Source organism: Calliopsis andreniformis, chromosome 3, assembly GCF_051401765.1.
Source record: "Calliopsis andreniformis isolate RMS-2024a chromosome 3, iyCalAndr_principal, whole genome shotgun sequence".
Lineage (NCBI taxonomy): Eukaryota > Metazoa > Arthropoda > Insecta > Hymenoptera > Andrenidae > Calliopsis > Calliopsis andreniformis.
The window spans coordinates 13360135-13377928 of NC_135064.1; the positions used below are offsets into that span (position 1 = coordinate 13360135).

A 17794-nucleotide genomic window follows, 5' to 3' on the forward strand; every position below is an offset into this window, starting at 1 on the left:
TTTTATTAGAGTAGAATCTTTAAACTTGTATCAATTTTTAGATATTTTAATTAATAAAAGAGGGCTTTTTCGCGTACATGACGCTTTCCTGTTTGAGTTTCACAAATGGTGAGAGACGTGTTGAATCATTGTCAATCTTATGAAGTTCTCAGTTTCTAAGCGTGCATCAGCGTAAAGTAATCGGAGATTTTTTTAAACATCAAACAAGACATCGCCAAGGAACGTGACTTTTTCGAAGAAGCATGTTACATTCTCGATCGAACCGTTGTCGTATTAGGCGAGAAGGAAGTCCTATAAAGTAGGTCTTGTTGCGTGTGTGGCCTTCGCTCGAGCTTCAACTTTGCAAGAGCTTACGATAGCAACGCTCATTGTCAAAGAATTTTTGCATATATGAACACTTTTCTCGGGTTCGAGGAGATTATAAAGTATATTCCCGTAATAAATTCACCTATATCTTCTTTATTTCCTACAATTCTTTCTCCATCGAGTTTGTTACTTACAGTGAGTCGTGAACTTGTATCGACTAAATATTTAAACAACTCAAAACTATATATTGTAAAATATTTTATTTCAAGTTAGTTTCTAGAGAAGTGTTTCAAACAACACAAGCTTTTATATAGTCTTAAAAATCTGTAAACTTTTTCATATTTTTCAATACACATATTGCTATATAATTGGGAAAATATGAAATTACATTAAACTTCAAAACATTACGAAAGAAGTTTATCTTATCTTTCAATGATTCTAAAATATTGTGAAATTTCGCGCGACTTATCTCACAAACGATAAAATACTCTGTTTGAAAACAAAAAAGAATTGACAAGTATTTGTTATGAATTCCTCAATTAGGTATCTCTTCCCGTTCGTTTTCATTAAATTCCTCTTTTCTCTTTAGTTCGTATGCCAATAACTTCAACCAAATAGCCATTCTACTTTCAGATATTATGTAGTTGTAAACCTAGCCCTAGAAAAAATGTTTGTAAAATAAAGCAAACAGGAGTTTCATAAGAAGAACGATCCCAATAAAAAGTGAGCTTTAAAAGTATCGCTGTAATAACTTCGCTCCCCAACGGATCTGATTGGTTTTTTCCAAAGCGCCCAATTCGATCGGCAATTCCCCGATGACTAAACCGATTTTAATCAACGCTAACGAGGAGCCTCCCGTAGGCGAGCAGGTTTCCCTCGGTACACGAAAAGCTCATTTTACATCCGCTCGGAACTTCGGAGGAGCGACGAGGAGCAAATAGATATCCTCGGTGAAAGGCGACGTCGGTCGAGCTTTCGTCTAGGTCGCGAGCTTGCGAGACCGTCAGTCGAGTCTCGTATCTCGTTGGCGAAGCACACCCCTTCGACCCTCTGAAACGAAAGCATCCCCCTTTAGCTCTCCCGATCGACCGGGATGAATCGAAAACAATCGTTCCATTGATCGTCCAACGACCCTTTTTTTTTTTATTTACTTCTGCGATAAGCTTTCGAAGTGCACGTGAAACCACTATAGCAGCGTGTCCGAATGTTGATACAGAATAAAGTAGATTTTGGTAGCGAGTAGACTCGAGATAAGTCATAGAGACGCGATGAGATCGAGGACTTTCGATTGAAATAAAGTGTGTTAAACGATCGTTTATCGAGTGTTAATCATGGTAGATAAACTACACGAATACGAGGGCTTCGCGGGTCGAGTTCACGATGTCCGTGATAAAGTTAAGGAGAAGTGGGAAGTTTGGAAAGAGTGGAAGAACGGCATACCTCTGGATCAGGGGATCGAGGGTGTCTTGAACCACCTGCGGGGACCGCCGAAATTAGAGAGAACATTGGACGATTATGCGCATATATACAGGTAGCGATCATTTGTATAGCATGAGAATTTGTATGTTGACAAATAATTGGAATTAGATGTATTCTTAAGACTGTGCTGAATTTGTTAATTTTAATTTTCTGAAGGTATAAAATTTTTAGTCTAATGGAATATTACTTTTCTTAATAAATACCAGAGTATTTTAGTTTATACACTATCAAGTAAATCTTTTTTGTTAAAAAAAGAAATTTTAATGAGTGTAGGCACACAATATCGCAGAAATATTGATTGTAAATAAAAAGAAAATATTCAAGAATATCATTTCAATAAAAATTATATGTCAGCTGTATAGCTATCTTTATTTTTGCGAAAAAGTAAATTATAGAAAAGAAATATCATTTAAACAGTATTTAGGACGCGAAAAAATTTGAAAAGAAGAGTCTTTAAACGATACCATTTTTTTATAGAAAAAAAACAAGAGGAGAATTAGTACGCGTTTCTGCGGCCGTAATGGGAATAGAATTTTCATACGCGGCTGAAACAGCTTTCGTTTCACCAACACTTTTGAAAATTGGAGTGGACCATCAGCACATGACGCTTGTTTGGGCTCTCAGCCCTCTGATCGGATTTTTCGTCACACCAATTTTAGGAAGTTTGAGCGACCGATGCAGATCAAAACATGGAAGACGAAGGCCCTTCATTCTGTTATTAGCAATTGGAGTGTTAATAGGTATGCAAAAACTCGTCTGTTCAAAGATTAATATAGACTAGATCTATCAAATGACGTTTCCCTCCATTTGTTGTCTCCTCGGTCTACTCACTATATTATTCGAATTTGAATATGATTTTTGTAAAATTATATGAAATACTAATACGTCCATTTATTGTACAAAATTTATAAAAATAAAAAATGTTTATAACTCTCCATGTAGGATTAATACTAGTTCCCAATGGCGAAGACATGGGCTACGCTTTTGGCGACACACCACCCATAGGGTCCAACTATACGGTACCTCTTGGTCATAGAACCACGGCAAAGCAAATGAAGGAAGATACTGTAAAACCTCCCTCCCACTCATGGGGAATTTTCTTCACGATTTTGGGAACGGTTCTCCTCGATTTCGACGCAGATGCTTGTCAAAGTCCTGCTAGAGCTTATTTGCTTGACGTCACTACACCTGGCAAGTAAATGAGTTTATTTAACGTGATTTATCTTTCAGAAAAATGCTTTACAATACTTTAAACAGTCAATTATGAATAAAGGAAGGGTTCTAAAATAGAAGAAATTAAGCAAAAATATGTGGAATTATATTTTCTGATGATCTCAAGACTCATTTTTTTAATATATATGCAATTATATATATATAATTCTCAAAATATTGTTCATCTTTTTTCTCTTCCATCTGTTTTCCACAACTCAAGTTTAAAATAATTATTCTTTCTAAATAGTAACAGAATTTAAAATAAAAATACTAAAAGATGATAAAATTTACAGAGTTCTTTTCTCTTAATTCTTTTTCTGTTATTTCCTAAAATTATCCTCTGAATAATGCTGTTAAATGCTGTTTTTAAATATTATTTTGTATCTAGAGATAATAACCAAATAATTACTCCTAAAGTAATAACCAAGTAGCTTATAAATCTAATTTCTGCTATCTGCAATTTCTTACGTTCAACCTGATCCTAATTGGATTAGCGATGACCTGTTGGGCTATAAAAGAAAAATAATATTAAGACGCTCATTATGTTCGCAGAGGATCACGCTAAGGGTCTCAGTACGTTCACCATAATGGCGGGCTTAGGGGGTTTCATGGGATACGGATTGGGTGGTATTAACTGGGATGCCACAGCAATTGGAGTAATGCTCGGTGGACATCTTCACGCAACCTTCACTTTAATCACCATCATCTTCATCATCTGTGTATTCTGTACCATTACCAGCTTCAAGGAGATTCCTTTGGAGCTGCTCGAGCGACAGGAATATCAGCAAATACAGGAACAAAAGGTTCCTTTCGAAATTTCCTAATCTGAATCACATAGAGTGTGAACAGAATTTTTATTAGATTTGCATAAAATTTGTTTAGACACTTGGTGAAGATAAGGAGGACGACCAAAAAGAGAGTGATAAGATCACGACGGAAGAAAGCGCATCTTATGGGACGCTGGATAATGAGCAAGAAGTTGCTACTAGGAAAGACGTGAGTGAATTTTACTCAATTAAATAATGTTAATTTATAGAATAATTATAGTTTTTGTTTTATTGGATCAGTGTTCCTTACTCTTTTTTGAGTCGCGATCTACTTTTATAATTGTCATACATTTAAAATTATAGGAAACGTAGGACTTACGATAGTTAGATGATAATTTCTATGTAAGATTTAAATTAGATGCATTATCTATGAATTTAATTCTTATTACCCTTCTTTCTGTAAAATGTTTGTACACTCTTTCTATAGTCAACTGTAAACGTCTATTTACAAAAAGATATCTAAAAGTCTGTTATCTACTTTTAAGGTCAAGAAGAATAAGAATACTGAAGAAATTGCTAATGTGAAGTGTTCTATATTTATCAGGAGTTTGTCCTGAAGCCTCTTCCAGTACAAAACCCTGAAAGAAGACCTGGTCAAATACCAATAGTGCCCGATGTACCTACGCAAGAGACCAATTACATGAAACAAGACCTCGGGGAAAGTGGTGATGCAAATCCTAAGGCTACCTTGCAGGAATATCTTCTTTCTATAGTTTATATGCCTCATAGTCTTCGTATGGTGTGCTTAACGAACTTATTCTGTTGGATGGCCCACGTTTGCTATTCTCTGTATTTCACAGACTTTGTTGGGGAAGCTGTTTACGGGGGAAATCCTCAGGTAAATAACTTATCTCTTAACTCTTTTGATTTCTCTTTATTATACTCAATTTTACTCTCTGGTAACTTGATCGAAAGATGCTTATTTAGATATAATCCGGACTTAGACTTAACGCAGGTCTAGACCTAGACCTAGATCTAATCCACAGCTACACCTAGACCTACACTTAGACCTTAAACTAGACCTGAACCAAAAACAAATGACCAAATAGGAATTTAACGAAATGCTTTCTCGACAAAATGCCCATTTGACGAAATGTCAATTTTACGTTTCCAATAAGGTGTCCTTCGACCAAATGTTTGAGTACCCTTTATCCTACATATGTACATTATTATACATTGTATATTACTGTAGTACACAATCTATAATTTATAATGTATAGCCGTGTATTTTTAAAAACACTCATACAGCATTTCACAGATATAATTTTGAAAACCTAGGCACCGGAGGGTTCCAAGGAACGAGAATTGTACGAAAGTGGCGTTCGCTTCGGATGCTGGGGGATGTCAATGTATTCGCTCTCCTGTTCTTGTTACTCTTTAATCATCGAGAAGCTTATCGAGCGTTACAAGTAATTTACATATGTTCAATTTCCTATTTTTCAACCAATTCCTTCTGTATTTAAAGAAAACATTTCTATCTACTTTGCTTAAACATCTTTCTAATTACTGTAGCTTTGGTAAACATTCATTACTTTCACAGAGCTCGAAGAGTGTACATCTGCGGCCTCCTCTTCTACAGTACTGGGATGATGATGATGGCTTTAACAAAGCATCCTGTGGGAGTCATCATATTCTCTTGGACCGCAGGTGTCATGTATTCCACTCTGTTCACTATGCCGTATCTATTAGTGGCACATTATCACGCCTCGTCGACGGTGAGTAATATTCTTAATGTATCTTCCCTTCTTCGTGTTGAGTTCGTTAATGAGTCGAGACTGCTTGAAACTAATAGCAATCATTTAAAGTATCGTCCAACGGTATAATAGTTTTCAAGAAAATGAACTTTTGAAGTGGAATTGTTTTCAGAAGTACTCTTTGATACTCCCTGTTTAGAGTACAGTATTCTAGGGAGCAATAATCCGCTTAGTAATTACGGTTGTCGCAGTTTTTGCAATGATTTGTTTCATAAAATCAGTGTTAAGTAAAATTAAAGTAACTTGCGAAATGAGTAGTGTAATAGTACACTTCTTAGAACAAGTAAAATTTAAGGGACTAAACATTTAACTCGGTGTAGTAACTTTTAAAATCAAATATAATTTGAGAAATTGTATCCTTGAAAATTGGCCAAGTATTGATCATGAACGATATTAAAAATAATTATTAATCTTCTGAAGCATACGAGTACTTAAAATTCATTTTTATAATACCAGAAAGATTAGATGGATCAAAATGGTTCATTTGCAATATTTTAGAAATAAATTTTAAAATATTCAAAATATATGTGTTCAGGTATACGAATAAGTAGCAAAGACCTACGGCTGGATTAAAATGACTTGTCAATAGAGAGAAACTTCGGTCCTTCTAGCGTTAAGAAATTTATAATTAAATTAAATCATTGATGTATTGCTTATATAAAAATTTGAAAAAATTGCCTGAAGTTATACGCATAAAATGAAAGGTACCAATATCTACTGTCATTTGATCAAATTGATATATCTATGGTGACATTTTGGTACCATTGAAACCTTCAGCTTCATGAAGTAACTAACAATTTGATGAAACGTGATAAGCACGTATCGAGGAAATTATAATACCATTACAACTCGTGATAGAACGTAACTACGTAGCTATACGTGGTGTGTATCGATCGGAAATTGAATTAGTCGACTTTGCAGTTCGAGGTGACAGCCGAGGGTGAAGCCATTCAAAGTGAAGGTGTGCGAGGCCTCGGCACCGATGTCGCGATCGTCTCTTCCATGGTCTTCCTGGCGCAGTTCTTGCTCTCCTGTTGCCTAGGCACGATTGTTAGCAAATCGGGGACTACCACGGCGGTAGTCTGCGTAGCAAGTACTCTCGCCGCTTGCGGGGCCATTTCTGCTACCCAAATCATGTACCTGGATCTTTGATCTGGTAAACAAACAAGCCTACCTTTTCCCTGGTCTTTAATTTTCGCGGTCTTCAGAACTAAAATGATTAAACGTACTTTACTCTAATTTTATTATCCATGCTGATATCTAACAGTGCCATATGAGTGAAGATTAATGAATGCTATAAATTTCGATTGCAAATATTAAAGAGGTTTTCTGGAATTTGAGAATATGCAAGAAACATTGTTAATAAAGGCTGTAATGTCATCGCAGCTAATTTGTCAGGAGATTCTCTCATGATCTTTTGTTGCCCCTTTTTAAAATTAGAATTCACTTGGGATATTATTCTGATGGGTTGCAACTTAAAGAGAAATTATTTTTTAATGCATATTTATATTGTATAACATTTTTCGTCGGCAATTAACTCTAAATGGCTCTATCATTGGCTTAATTGCTAATTTATGAATTGACACGTTATGTTACCAATTAATCGTCTCAGTTATTACTCAATAAGTACTGTTCTGTGACGATTAGGCACTCAATCGTAATCAGGGACTAGGGAAAAAAGAAAATATTTGTATCTCCATTAAAAAGAAGTGATCTTGCTGAGCTGAACTCTTTGATCCTTTGATCAACAAAAATTTGGATTGCCAGTAAAAGATACTTGAATTACGTCGTAGAAATTAAGAAAGAATAATTCTAAGAAATCTGTTGAAATCTTATTCATCGATAAATGCTTACAGAGATAAAAGAATACGATAAAACGATGCACAAATAATGGCTCCACGTGTTACATCGTAAAGTTACAACTTTATGTTGTTGAAAGAGAACTTGTAAATAAATGTATCTTGTAAAAATACAATAAAGAAGTAAATATACGAATAGAGGTATCTTCAAGTGGAAAATGTATCGAGTTCTATCTTCATGCTTCAAGTATTCTAAAGGCAGCAGTAACTGGTCTTGCTATCAGTCTACTGAGATCCAAGATATATTTTTCGACGTATTGGTCATTATAGAGACCCTAAAAAAATTAACAAATATTTATTAAAAAGAGATGATCATTTTTATTTTTTCTTATTTGTTTTAGATGTAAAGAAAAAAAAATTTCAATTCTTGAACATTAAATAGAAGAATTCAATTTTTTCATAAATACTTTATTAAAATAATTATAAATTAAATAGAATCACTAAAAATACATCATCTTACAATATATGTAAGTGAGAAGTAAAAGATAACTAGTGATACTTGATACCTCTCGATCCATACCTTTACGATTTCGTAGTCTCCATCTCTACAAATTACAGGATACGAAAAAAATATTCCCGATCGGATACCGTAAGTATGATCAGACCATACCCCCATAGAGGTCCATTCATTTTCTGGGGTTCCATGCCATAAAATTTTACAGTGCTCAGCCAATCCGTATGCCATCGATCTAATGTGACCTGGTCGGTTAGGGACGTGACTAATGATCTGTAGAAAATCCATCGTTATTCAAAAAACAGAAAACTAGAATAAATTCGTAAACCAACATTTATATCAGGCACCTAATAATAAACTATCATATTTAATAAAATTAAGTATATATTCTTACATGAGGGAGTACGGTCTTGAGCCAAACTTTCAATTTATCATTTATAGAAGCGCCAGTCGTAAAGTACATATATCTACAGTCAGGGAAAGTGTATTTATTATTGTTACCCCATATTATTATATTTTTCACCTCTGAGGGATGACACTTCATATTAGCAGCAATCTAAAACAAATAATTTTTCATTTAAAGCTATTCAAATATTTGTTGCCTATAGGTATTCGAGAAAATACCAAATAAATATATTTTACTACTTAAAAGCAGTTTGTAATACTCATACGTGTGCTTGAGCTATCTTTAAATTGAATCTTGTCGGTGCAGTTACATTCTTGGTAGGAATAGATTTTGCATAATGAGCAACAATCGTGGCTGCTATGGTTCCAAGTACTATCACTTTCGCGGTCCTTTTTGCATATGCCTCTATGCTTTCGCCCTAAAAATTAGTACAGAATAAAAGTATATCAATTTTCAAGAACTTCAATGTTGAGTTTAGAAAAAAACAAATAATTGTTATCAGTACATAAAACTTTGCAATGCGAGCGTGGAGTTTAAAAAATAAACCACTGAATTCTAATTCCTCGAATGCATACTCCCTTGCTGAGCCAATGCAAAATATCACATCTGCATCTTTGAATGCAACCGAAGCATCGCAGTTGTATGTGATGCCTATTACCATGAAATTAGAAAATTCAGGTGTATTTAATTCATTAATTTTTTTTTGTAAATTTTACTGAAATGCATAAAACTTTGGAACCTTGAAACATCAAGTCCTTGATATTACAGATCTTTGAGTATTGAAGATTTTCAATTTTCAATACTCCGACTTATATATATTAATTCTTTGACTTTTTCATAGATTAATTTTGTATTATTTCTCGCACTTTTGACATAAGGATAATGTTAAAGGGCTAATACAGACCGAATTTAGTTTTTCAGTTATATTCTTCGTAAACTTTTAACATTTACGAATCTTTCACGCAAAAAGTTCGACATAAATTTTAAATCTACGAAATGTGATACAGACTACTTTCAATCGACATATTTATATTAATATTGTGAAATCAAGTAATAGTGAATGATAATTTGGAAGTAAGAAAATCCAAGAGTGTGAAAGTATTTACCATGCAACTGATTGGGACTACAAGAAGTAAGTTCAATGATAACGCTTTCCAAGAAAACAGCTTTCTCTTGAAACTCGAAAAGACTAATAAAAACTAGTTGTTGTCCGAAAACATCGTCAATAAATATCTTGTATAACAAGGCAAGAGCAGTATCTGAACTTGCATCCGTAATTACAACACGTACGACTTCATTTCTCTTTGAATTGAATAGGTCCATTTTCGAATTTATCGAATGAATAACGAAATTTGATCTACACGTCTATAGGATCTTTTCTGACGAATGTATAACTTAACTTGCACTTTATAAACTCTAGGTAGTTGATTTATGGAGATAATATACGAATATATGACAGCGAGAACCAAGAGATTGACAGAGAGAACAGATGAAGGTAGAAAAAATATAAAGAAAGAAATTTCATATTACGATTTCAATCATTTTTATTATCATATATCTAATGTTTTTTTTCTTGCTGTTCCTTAAAAATAGATATTATTTAAAGAAATTCTAATGTTTTACATCCAAGTGCCGTTGCTTTACTTTGTGTTCCCTAAAGTATAAATTCTATTAAAAAATTTGTATTAAGTACGTAAATTATTGATACACTTCTCTAAAATGTCTTTTCTAATGCGTGGATAGTCTGGATTCTGTTTTAGAACTTCATTGCAAGCTTCTATTGCCTCTGCATATGATTTTGCTTTCATGGAACAATAAGCTAGTTTGTAGGCGACTGATAAATTAGATTTGCCTCCATATTTCCATGCTAAGCTGTATTGCAATGCAGCTTCACGATAATTTTGATCTTTCTCGGCAATGTAACCTGAGAGCTCATGAGCCCTCACGCAGGTGGCATTATGTTGTAAAACACGCCTCAAGAGATCAGTTGCTAAATCGTACTTATTCGATTGTGCATAAATATCAGCTAAAAATAGCCAACAACGTTCTAAATATTCTGCATCTTCAAAGGTCCATATATTCTTGCTAACCCGTTTCAAGTGATTTCGTGCTCTAGGGGTTTGTTTGAGAAGAATATGTGCCATCGCCATACCAAGAGCTGGCCCTACGTGATCTTTTAAAGCTTCTTGACTAGCTAGTGCTGTGCAATCCTGTAAAGCTTTCTCTATATTCGATTTCTGTTTTGTAGCCAGTAGAAAAAAGTTACTTAATAGTCTGTGCGTTAACATTTCATGTGGGCTACCTTTAGGATTCAGTTCCTGAAATAATGATTTAAAATTAGTCTATACAGAGAAATTTTGTACGCAGTTTATGTTTTATTATTAAACGAAAGGTACTTGTAACAAACGGTAGGCTGTTTTTAAAGCCATCGTTCTAGAATCTTGATATTCCGCATCATCGTCGCTGAAAACTTCATTTGAAAGTGAAGAATCATCATCTGGATCTAGACAAATCTCAATCATATTGTATATTGCTTGTTGACCCCATTCAGGATCGCGTCTTGCAAAATTAAACTGACGAAGAGCTGAGTTTAATCTACCCATACGCCAATCCAATAAGCCAGCACAATAATAATATCCAGCAGCTAGGGTTGAACCATTCATTCTTAATTCTGCACGGTGAAGCCACTCTTCTAGATCGTCCATGTTTCCTAATCCATAAAACAATAATTAAATATTTTATATCGATTACAAGCGAAAATTAATTTTTCCTTTGAGTCTACTCTACCTGTTCTGCGAGACACCTCTATTAGTCTCGCCAATGCAGTCCAATAGGTGGGTTGTTTCAGCAATAATTGCCGAAAATGAAATGCGGCTGTCTCAAAATCAACCTTTCTGAATGCAAGATCAGCCATCATTATTGAAGCTGCTTCATTGTTTGGATCTGCATTTAGCAGAGCTGTACAACTTTGAGCACACTGGTCTAAATTATTGGTCTGTTGATTTAAAGTATAATTATTGACAAATTATTGACAATTATTGACAAATCAAATGAATTAGGTATAAACTAAATAATAATTTACCTGCATGTAAAGTTTTGCTAATGACAATAGAGCTTGCACATTTGTAGGCTTATGATTTAAAGCTTCCTTGAAGTATGTTATAGCCTGATCATAATCTCTCAAAGAGGATGAGTAATCAGCCATTGTTAAGCAGATATTAGCTAATAACTGTTTTTCTTCTTCCAAATTGGAACTTCCAAGACGCTGTATATATCTGTGCTGATTTTCTTTAGCTTCTTTCAGTGCTGACAGAGCACCTTGAATATTATCTGCTTTCTCTCGTGTCTTTGCTAATAACAGCAGAAGCTGGCTACGTACTTCTAAACTTTGTATATCAGTATCTCTGCGTCCATCTATAGTATCATAAATTATTTGGTTAAAAATATATATGAGGAAAAGGAATTAAACAGAAAGTGTAATTAACTACCTTGAAGTTCTTGTATTAGTGTAGCTTCCGCTTTATCATACTGCTTCATTGTCATGAATAATTTTGCAAGATCCAATTTCAAGCCCTTATAATTATCTTGCTTTATCACATCCCAGTAATAACTTATGGCTTTTGTATATTGATGAGTTTTTACAAGAGCTTTTCCCAATTTACTCGCTATATGTAACTTATTCGTAGGATTTTGTTTTAAAGCTTCTTCATATGCTTCTATTGCTCTTTCTGGTTCCTGTATAGAAATATATGCATCACCAAGCATACTATATGTTTTGGGACCAGGACAATGTTCTACTAATTCTCTACAAATCAAAATGTATAAATTTTCAAGGATATATCAAAAGCATATGGAGAAGAAAAAGAAAAATTTAATTAAAAAACAAACCTGAAACACATAGCAAAAGCAAGCCTATCTTTTTTATAATTCAGATTGATTTCAGCTAAACGTGTATGTGCTTGTAAATAGTAAGGCTGATTTGGTGTTATTTTAGACAGACAATTTATAGCTTCATCTAATTCTCCCATTTCTAAAAGTAGTTCTGCATTTCCTATTGTTATTCTACCTTCTTCTGTAGTATTTTCAAGTTTCATTTTTGCATCTTGTATTAAAACGATTGCTTCATTAAAGTGTCTCATTTGACCATAAGCAGAAATCAATTCTAGATATAAAGTGGCCATATCTGATGTTGAAATATATACTGCCTCGAAAGTGTTTTCATGAGATTGTAGTTCCATGTATGACATGGCTGTTTGAAAACTCTTTATCGCAGTTTCAATATCTTTGTTTTCCTTTTGAACTATGCCTGTAATTAAATGATAAATTGGGTTGTCCCGAATTTTAAAATTGTAGCTTAAACCAACTTCAAGACTTTGTGAAGCCAGTTGGTAATTCCCTTGAGAAGCTAGAATTTGAGCCATGAGTAAATGAGCTTCTGCATTGGATGAATCAACATTGTCCAAAAGATTCCTCAATATGGTAGCAGCACCTTCTAAGTCTCCACTTTGCATCTTAGCTTTACCTAGTAATAATTGGGCTATACTTAAACCAGGATACGCGTTTGTTAGCTCTTCCAATAAACATAAACTTGGTTCCTTCTGATCTGATACTTTTTCTTCTAAATTTGTAGCTTTGTTGCTTATAGAATAAATAAGACGATGCTTAGATATCTCTAAACATAAATCAGGCTTTAATTTTTTCATGTATTCATATCCATATGGTATATGTTTACAATTATTCAATATGATTGCAGCTGCATTGTCTAAATAGTCTAGAGCTTTATTTAGATCATTGGTCTTTAATTTTGCAGACATGCAAAGTAATTCTGCATTCATTGAATTGGATTGTATTTTTAAAAGAGAATCTATTTGTTGTGCCAAATCTAATGCATCAATTGAAATATCTAAAAGTTGACAATGTGTCAGTCCCATTAAAGCTGTAAACGAAGATTCATTTATCCTGATAGCATTTCTGTACCAATGTTCTGCATCTTTCACTTTACCCAATGAAATATATAAATTCCCCAATTCAACCATTAGATCTGCGTTTTTGGAATTCTGCTGCAAAACCTTTTCAATAGTTCTAGAGAAATCCGATAAAATTTCTTGATTTTTACACGCTAATCGCGAAAATAATTGAACATTGCTGATTAGAACAGTTGCATTTCTCTGTTCTGTAAGTATTAGATTTCTTAATAGCAACTGTAAATATTTCAACCCTTCATTGTAATTTCCATCTCTACAAATAACTACAAATGCATGTGCTTTCACAGCCTCTATGTTATTTGAATCAATTGAGAGTATTCTGTTTGCAGTTTCTACAACTTGATCCCATTCTTTCATTGCGAGTTGATTGGATAATTTTTCACTTAATGGAAAGCATAACTTAGGATAACGTACAATAAGAGAATTTAATGTTAGTATTGCTCCTGTATAGTCACCTTGCTGTTTTTTATATTGTGCAGAACCAAATAGAGCATTTACATTTTTTGGATCTTCCTCTAATACAATTTCAAATAAATTTGTTTTATCCAAGTCTTCACCATTCACAGTCATCAGATCTACCCAACCTTTGGTCAGTAAAACATTTATACAAGATGAATCTAGTTTGTAGGCTCTTTCTATATAATCCTTAGCTTTATCAGCTTTTTGCAACAGAAATAATACCAATGCAGCTAGTGATAATGCATTTGGAGATGATTTTCGTCTTTCCTCTCTAATTCTTGTATCAATTTGTGTCATTATAGCTCTTTCACTAGTTTCATTAATTGTATATACTGCATTTTGAAGAAGCAATGCTGCTAATGCTGTATCTGTATTATTTATTAAGTTTGAACTCTCTCTTATTGCTTCTTGGGTTTTTCCTGTTAATGCATATGCAAGGCTTAAGAGAATTCTCAAATGATCACTTGTAGGGTAAGCATCACATGCTTCTTTAGCATATAGAAGCATTCCATTATAATAAAATTGATGACAAAACCATTCGATCAAAGTTGCATATTCTATTTCCTCCATTTTTAAACAATAAAAAATATTCTACTATGATCTATTTAATTAATGAGTAGAACATAGATTTTGTAAATACATCTAAAGCACTTTGTTGTAAAAATATTTATTAAGAAGTATATATCAAAAAATCTTCTGGATCTGGTAGATCATAAATAATGTTGCGGTCTATAGGTTCTGAAGTAGGTCCCTCTAAAATATGTGGTGGTCCAACAACACGATCTTCAAGGGATGGGTTCTTAAATGCAAGGTAATACTTTTGCATATAGTTGCATGTCAAGTACATATAATAATAATTTACAATAGCATATGTAAATGCTGACTGAAAATAAATTCATATGCAATATATGATAATAAATTTTAATTTGTAATTAGGACAATTATAATAATAAATAACAATAAATACCTCTGCCAATAGTCGTGCTAAACCTTGTCCTGTATATCTGTATGGTACATTGATTGCTTGCATATCCAAAACATTTCTATCTGATATATATTGTAACACTGCTCTAGCTAACAAAATACAATATGATTTTAAGTAAGCTAATATGATAATAACCATATAATATTTTTTTATATAATTCAATGTAATATCCAAGAGTATAGTAAAAGTTTTAAACAAAACTTTAGACAATTTACAAGGATAAATGCATGAAAGTGTATCTGTAATTACTAAAGCGTAAACTTTTAGTAACATATCTTACAATTGTCATCAAGTTTTATATAGAAAATGCCTCGTTTCGCATTATGATTTACTATATGAAAAGATCTTGCATAATTATTTTGCTTGATGTACTTCGATGTAAATAACGATAGTTTGTTTATATAACTCATACCATTTGTAACCATTTAAAATACCGATAATGTGATGTACACTGTAATGTTTGTAATTAACTGCATACTTACATTCTCATTTGAATTTATAAGTTTTCAAGAAAAAACTTCAAATGCTCATTCAGGTTAACTTTTTGTTGACAAATAGTTGCTTAGCAACCACAATAGATATATGATTTTAAATGTCAGTGCCAGTGGTTATGGTTATGTGTTTATTATCTACTTATTGTTAACATGTTGTTATCGTTAAACATGTTTAATTATCACATTTTCAAACTTTTAAGACGATATCTAAAATTTTATACAATCTCATACAGCAGGAACTGAAAGAAGTCATTGGTATAATTAAAAAAAAAAAAAATACATTTTGCTGTGGCTTCATTTTTTAAATAATATGTAAGTATATAACATATTTATTTTTTAATTGAGTGGAGTTTTATTATTATCTTTATTAATTTCGTAATTAATATTTAATACAAACAAATGTTACACTTTACATAAAATTGTATAATTCAATAATCCTTTATATTCAGTTATGGTGAAGTAAACCCATAAACATTAATACGTATTGATACAATAATATAATATCAACATAAATTTGAACTGTTGCAAAAACAACCTCATCTGGATCTAACTCTATTCTTCTTCCACCCATAATTGTTTGGACATCAAAGTATAAATACTAGAAAATACGTGAAAGAAACTTATTTTCTTATTTTGAATATTTAGAAGTGTGTGGGTATGTGAGATTACGAGTTCGGGATTTTAAAGGTTTGTAATATTTATTCAGGTACTCGTGACTCCAAACAAGGGAGTTATTCCAAAAATTTGTGATCACATAAATATTATTCTTCATGATTTTTTATGAAGAAAGATTTGCAAACTTTTGAAACCTCAATTTGACCTGAAGCAATGAGCACCCGAATATTGCAAACTTTTGAGTTTTGAGGTCTCAATTCAGACACACCTGCACACCTCTAAATGCACTGTTAGATAAATGCATTGAATATAGCTTGAAAAAAACTAAATATACTTTATGCATAATAAATATTCTGTATATAATAACCATTGATAATAGGACCATTCCTATAATAGATATTACGAAGTGTAACACCTTTATGTGTGTAAACATCAGAATTATTATCATCACCATGATAGAGACGATAGAAGCCAAACCAACAATTGTCAATAGTCCTGTTCTCATTGTTAAATCAAACTGTAACATTATTATAAATTATATGAACTTTTTCTCTTTTATTTTTTGTATTGTATTAAAGAAAAGTTTATAATTTAAAGTACCCTTGAAAATGTAGCCAAAAGAGCTATTGCTAATGTCATGAACGATGTCATCCCCAGCGTCATTAAGACAATTTCAATCTCATAAAAGACAGATGCAAAGGCAGCTAAATATGACATAGCAAGTGTCTGAAAATAGTAATCTCTGTTCCTAAATTTTTAATTTCATTAACATTCACCTAATATTATTCAATGAAATCAATGAGAAGCATTTAATAAGAGATTTTATGTAACTCTTACCAACTTGCATAGCCATATATAATTAAGAGGTGGTTTACGTCTAGCATTTTCTGAGAGGGATATACAACAGTAAGAAACTGTGAAACATATCCTGAAAAAATAATACATAGTTAGTGTTATATAGTGCAATTTATATGATTAATAATCAAAGTTACATACAGTGCTGCAATCCACAAATACCAATGTAATATCATAAACTTTTTTGCTGCATCCCTGGAACATAAAAAATTTTGTTACATTAACGATTAATAATTATTATCATAAAAATTACTAATTGATAATACTAACACAAATAGAAATACTGCTATAACAGCAGCTGTGAACAATAACTGAAGCGTTAATATACAGAAAACTTTTCTAACAAAACTTCTTCTCACTGTTTCTTCTTTGAAGTCACCCATATAGTCAGAATCGTCGTCGTCTGGTATCATTCTCCTTCGTTGTTGTTCAACCCAAGCTCTGTATAATTCCTGATTCTCCCGTTCTCTCTGTGCTACCATTTCATCCGTAACCACAGTAGTGTAAGGACCCTAAGAGAAAAAGTATATTAGTAAAAGATTAAATACTTGCTCAAATCTCTAATACATTATAACATAAACAACAATATTTCTAGCACAGCATAAATTTGTCACTTACAGACTTGAGCTTTTGTCCTTTGTACAAAGGTGGTAACTGTGGTGGGCCTGGTATAAATTTTTGAGCTTGCTCTGTATGCATTGAATTTCATTTATAATATGTTATTAAATGTTGAAATTAATGCCTTCTTTAAAGCACTGAACAAATTCCGAATGATGAATAGCTTAAGAAATATGAAAATAAAGATTTCTTTCACATTTGTAGATGCATAACATTGTATTTTAAAAGAAATTCTGTTTTTTAAATTTAAGTAGACATAAAATGTTAAGACAGCAACATAAACATAAAAACGTCATAAATGAATAAACAATTGAATACAATTATATAATGTAAATGGAATAAGTATATGAAGTTACTACATTTTACATGACATACGAATATTTGTATATTACTAAAAATATACAAAATTATTAAATAATGAGGTAGTTTTAAGTAAAGGAAGACTAGTGTAAAAGAAATAGTAGAAAGCAACAGTTATTTTAATTT

At 32.5% G+C, this 17794-nt stretch overlaps 3 protein-coding genes across 3 annotated transcripts; 1 reads left to right on the forward strand and 2 right to left on the reverse strand.

The window, feature by feature from the left end:
- Positions 1–1352: 1352 nt before the first annotated feature.
- Positions 1353–7297, forward strand: Lovit (loss of visual transmission). Its single transcript, XM_076393308.1, has 9 exons — positions 1353–1837; positions 2263–2525; positions 2728–2976; positions 3550–3800; positions 3880–3993; positions 4369–4662; positions 5103–5233; positions 5365–5539; positions 6500–7297. The coding sequence occupies exons 1-9, from the start codon at positions 1638–1640 to the stop codon at positions 6728–6730; spliced, it is 1908 nt and encodes a 635-aa protein (XP_076249423.1). The 5' UTR covers positions 1353–1637; the 3' UTR covers positions 6731–7297.
- A 2473-nt stretch (positions 7298–9770) lies between these two features.
- LOC143188767 (tetratricopeptide repeat protein 21B) lies at positions 9771–14311 on the reverse strand. The gene is made up of 6 exons (XM_076393202.1): positions 12186–14311; positions 11786–12102; positions 11380–11711; positions 11085–11292; positions 10694–11007; positions 9771–10615 (listed from the first exon to the last, which is right to left on the reverse strand). Exons 1-6 carry the CDS (start codon positions 14309–14311, stop codon positions 9983–9985), a joined length of 3930 nt encoding a protein of 1309 aa, XP_076249317.1. The 3' UTR covers positions 9771–9982.
- Positions 14312–14389: 78 nt separating this feature from the next.
- Positions 14390–17389, reverse strand: LOC143177293 (protein lifeguard 3-like). Its single transcript, XM_076375160.1, has 9 exons — positions 17309–17389; positions 16961–17202; positions 16832–16885; positions 16673–16763; positions 16436–16561; positions 16203–16352; positions 15686–15818; positions 14709–14815; positions 14390–14624 (listed from the first exon to the last, which is right to left on the reverse strand). Exons 1-9 carry the CDS (start codon positions 17387–17389, stop codon positions 14412–14414), a joined length of 1197 nt encoding a protein of 398 aa, XP_076231275.1. The 3' UTR covers positions 14390–14411.
- Positions 17390–17794: the final 405 nt, after the last annotated feature.

Coding starts and splice junctions, on each gene's coding strand:
- LOC143188767 (XM_076393202.1), bottom strand. CDS start 14,311: ATGGAGGAAATAGAATATGCAACTTTGATCGAATGGTTTTGTCATCAA. Junction 11,712..11,785: donor ACTAATACAAGAACTTCAAG/GTAGTTAATTAC, acceptor ATGATACTATAG/ATGGACGCAGAGATACTGAT. Junction 11,293..11,379: donor TAGCAAAACTTTACATGCAG/GTAAATTATTAT, acceptor TTAAATCAACAG/ACCAATAATTTAGACCAGTG.
- Lovit (XM_076393308.1), top strand. CDS start 1,638: ATGGTAGATAAACTACACGAATACGAGGGCTTCGCGGGTCGAGTTCAC. Junction 2,526..2,727: donor AGCAATTGGAGTGTTAATAG/GTATGCAAAAAC, acceptor CTCTCCATGTAG/GATTAATACTAGTTCCCAAT. Junction 5,540..6,499: donor ATTATCACGCCTCGTCGACG/GTGAGTAATATT, acceptor TCGACTTTGCAG/TTCGAGGTGACAGCCGAGGG.
- LOC143177293 (XM_076375160.1), bottom strand. CDS start 17,389: ATGCATACAGAGCAAGCTCAAAAATTTATACCAGGCCCACCACAGTTA. Junction 16,562..16,672: donor ATATATGGCTATGCAAGTTG/GTAAGAGTTACA, acceptor TACTATTTTCAG/ACACTTGCTATGTCATATTT. Junction 16,353..16,435: donor TTTTGGCTACATTTTCAAGG/GTACTTTAAATT, acceptor ATAATGTTACAG/TTTGATTTAACAATGAGAAC.